At 54.2% G+C, this 3,206-nt stretch overlaps 1 protein-coding gene across 1 annotated transcript; it reads right to left on the reverse strand.

Moving 5' to 3' along the window:
• Nucleotides 1–2,401: 2,401 nt before the first annotated feature.
• Nucleotides 2,402–2,797, reverse strand: LOC135473574 (uncharacterized). The gene has a single exon (XM_064753431.1). The coding sequence runs from the start codon at nt 2,795–2,797 to the stop codon at nt 2,402–2,404; it is 396 nt and encodes a 131-aa protein (XP_064609501.1).
• Nucleotides 2,798–3,206: the final 409 nt, after the last annotated feature.

A 3,206-nucleotide genomic window follows, 5' to 3' on the forward strand; every position in this document is an offset into this window, starting at 1 on the left:
CAGCTTGCTTGGTGTAATAGTCGATTTAGGATCGGTACATGGCCTAATTGTTTACGACGCTCATCGCAAAGGTAATGTGTGCTGCTGTCCAAAGTTAAGTGTCAGCACCACTTTGTTGCGGTCAAATGCGACGGGTTGGTCCGTATCGTATTTAATATCAATTTCCACCGTCGAGAAATGCTTGCGCCGCACAAGGATGTATTGTACGTGTTGGAAGGTCTTAGAGATGTGTTACCCGTACTTCCCTTTCGTGGTGACCAGCCGCAGCAGCGGCTCCAGCGTGTTTCCCACCACACGCGGTTGGACAATATCCGTCTACACGTGCAGCGTGGGTGTGGTGGCATGTAAACCCTCGGCACCGACATGCAGCAGATCAGCTGGCCCCATGAACCAATCGTGCGGTAAATAGATGAGCTGCTTCAGACGGGGGCTGAACCCTAGCCCCAGTTGTTTCTGAAACCGCAGGCTATATTTCCGCTGCACATCATCGAAACCGAGCGTTAAATCACCGGCGTGAGTCTTGAGTAAAGGGATGTGTGTGTGTGTGTGTCAACAAGTCGGTCAGGCCCGTGGCAAGGGTAATAGCCTGCTGGCAATGTTAACTTAGGCTTAGTGCGGTGCGGGTCCTCTTTGGAGTTTAAGACATACCACACCTCGTCTTGCCGCAGGACGGGGGTACTGTATTTCTACCAACCCACATTCCCAGTCATCAGTCAAATGCATGGGCTGTGATAGTTGGTGGTGAAATGCTTCAAGGTATTGCTGGGGAAGTTGTCGAGCGAGCTGTTACTGGGCAGCGTTAGGTAAAACATGTTGGTGAGGTGATCTGTTCCGGTCGGACTGACCTTAATTCCATCTGGCGCCGGTATTTAATACAGATTCCACTTTAGCGGGGGTACGATGACTGGAGACGGACGCTCTCCGGGTCGCCGCTGTTGTCGTCCCTTGGGTCGGCTTGGTGTGGTGGTGGTAGTTGTTTTGGTGGTAGTGGTTTTGACGGGAGGAGGGCGAGAATGGCCGGACAGAGACTGTGAGGTGGTAGGGGATTTTTTCGTCTCTGCTGTTGTGTCCATCTTTTCCCGCACCCAATCGTGCCAGGGATCGTGTGATCGCTTGGTGTCACCCGAGAGCAGAGCAGCCTTTCGCCGTAAAGATATGGGGACGCTATCTAAAATCTCCCACTCGCTCAAACGACCGACAGGCTTGGCGGTGGGCTGGTTCGTGGGCTTCGCTGCTGCGCGGCTTGGTATTGATCTGGAAACGCACGGTACCGTTGAATAATGTGGTGATACCGTTGTATTTTCTCATCGTCAGAGCGAGTCGTGTCGTGGAGGCTCAATGACATCTCTTGGTCGAGCGCGTTGAGGGCTTTAACAATAATGGGCACGGGGTTTAAAAGTCGCGGCTCGACCAAGGCCATTGGCGTGCTGCATTACCTCCAAGCTATGCTCTTAATGATGCCCCCGATGAGGGCTGGTGCCGCGGTGAGAAGGGGGCCAAGCAGCGCTCCAATGAGACCTCCGCGTTGAACAATCTGTCCTTTCTTATGCAGGGAAACAATTTTCTTGACCAAGACCCGTCTTGTGGCGTTGTAACTTCCCCTTCTGAGCCCGCGATAGTGCAACATTTCTTCTTAGCACATTCACACAACACCAAATTAAACCCGGATCGTTGCCGCGCAGCAAGGCGCGTCGAATGGCGGGGGTGGTTCGAGCCAGCAGGGACAGCAAGGGGCCGTAACGTTGGTGCCCGGGTGACATCACGGGTGGCTGACGTGAAAACAACTGATTCGGCAGATCGGTGGGGACAAACGGCTTCCCGGACCAACGAAGGAGCGTCTTATTCAATTGCCCTTATAGATATTGAATGATCGACTGGTTCCGCGGCCAATCCACCCACTAAAACTCTGATGTACAAGAGAACTCCGAGTATGGCTGCCACGGTGCCTTTATTCTCGGGGAAGCCTTGTCCATCCCTTGAGGTAGGTCGATAGGGAGTGACAGTTATCCCCGTCATCCTCGGGGTTAACGTTTGACGTCCGTGGCCGGTATTCAAGAATTAAAGCTGGGTGGATAGCCTACCCACCTCACCCAATAGTACAGTTTTCCTTGGCGACGTTCCCTTTTTAAGATCTTCTCCACCTGATAAAACTTGTTTGCCGCGGCCGTCACGGGTGCAATTCGGTCTCGTAAAACGTCCCGAGCAACCGTTCCCCGCTCAAGTCCTCCAGTGTGTACACGACAGGCTGACGAGGGTGGGTGCGGACGATGCCGAACATTTCCGTGCTCCAATTCGGGAGATACGATTGTTTGAATTTCCCTTTCACTTTACTTATACGCACAAGATCGCCGGCGCGATAACGGTACACCGATCGTTTGGACGTGGATGGACCGTACAAGGCTTAACGCACTTCTTTCTGGTGCTGGGTGGTGACTTTGATGGGGCCCCGCCGTATACTCCAGTGAACCGCTCGATTATAACCGCGGACCAGCGCCCGTAAGGCGTGAAGGTTCCGCCGAGTGTTGTGAGCGGCGAAATATTTGTCCATGCGTCCTTTCAAAGTACGGTTAAACCGTTCTGCTACGGACGCGTTGATCCCTTTAAAAATGCCTGGAACGGTCTGTTCAGAAACTCTTTGCCTTCGTCGACAACGGTCGACGTCCCGTCTTGAAAATGCGTTGATCAAACGAGCATCGGTTTTGGTGTGCAGTGGAATCGCCCAAGCGTACTTGGAGAGGACTTCGTTGCAGGTAAGTAGGTAACGTTTGTCGTCCTTCTCTTTGACAAACGTTGCCATGTCGACCAGGTCCGCCTGCCACTGACTTTCTCATCCCGCAACCATAGCTCGATTACGAGGGTAGCGCCGTTGAGCGGGACGGTGCAGCGTGTACGTGTCCTGCTGGGCCAGCCAAGCCGACACGCGGGCCCGACTCACTTTGAGTCCATGTTGCCGGGCTGCCTTGAGCAAGGGCTGAACGCCGCTGTAAGCCGCTGGACTGTCAGGGTCGAAGTACAATGCATGGAAAGCGGTCTCGATCGGGTCTGAGTCTCTGCTCGCGAACGTTCTCTGACCCCGCTTCCGTCCCCGCCGCCTCGGCTGCTGCTGCTGCTGCTGCTGGCGAAGTGGCTGGCGGCCGGTGCGAGGCATAGCCCGATGTCGTCCCTGTGTCCGTGTATAGTGAGTGAAATTCAGGCGCCAAGACCGA

The sequence above is a fragment of the Liolophura sinensis genome, chromosome 8 (genome assembly GCF_032854445.1).
Source record: "Liolophura sinensis isolate JHLJ2023 chromosome 8, CUHK_Ljap_v2, whole genome shotgun sequence".
In the NCBI taxonomy this organism is placed as follows: domain Eukaryota; kingdom Metazoa; phylum Mollusca; class Polyplacophora; order Chitonida; family Chitonidae; genus Liolophura; species Liolophura sinensis.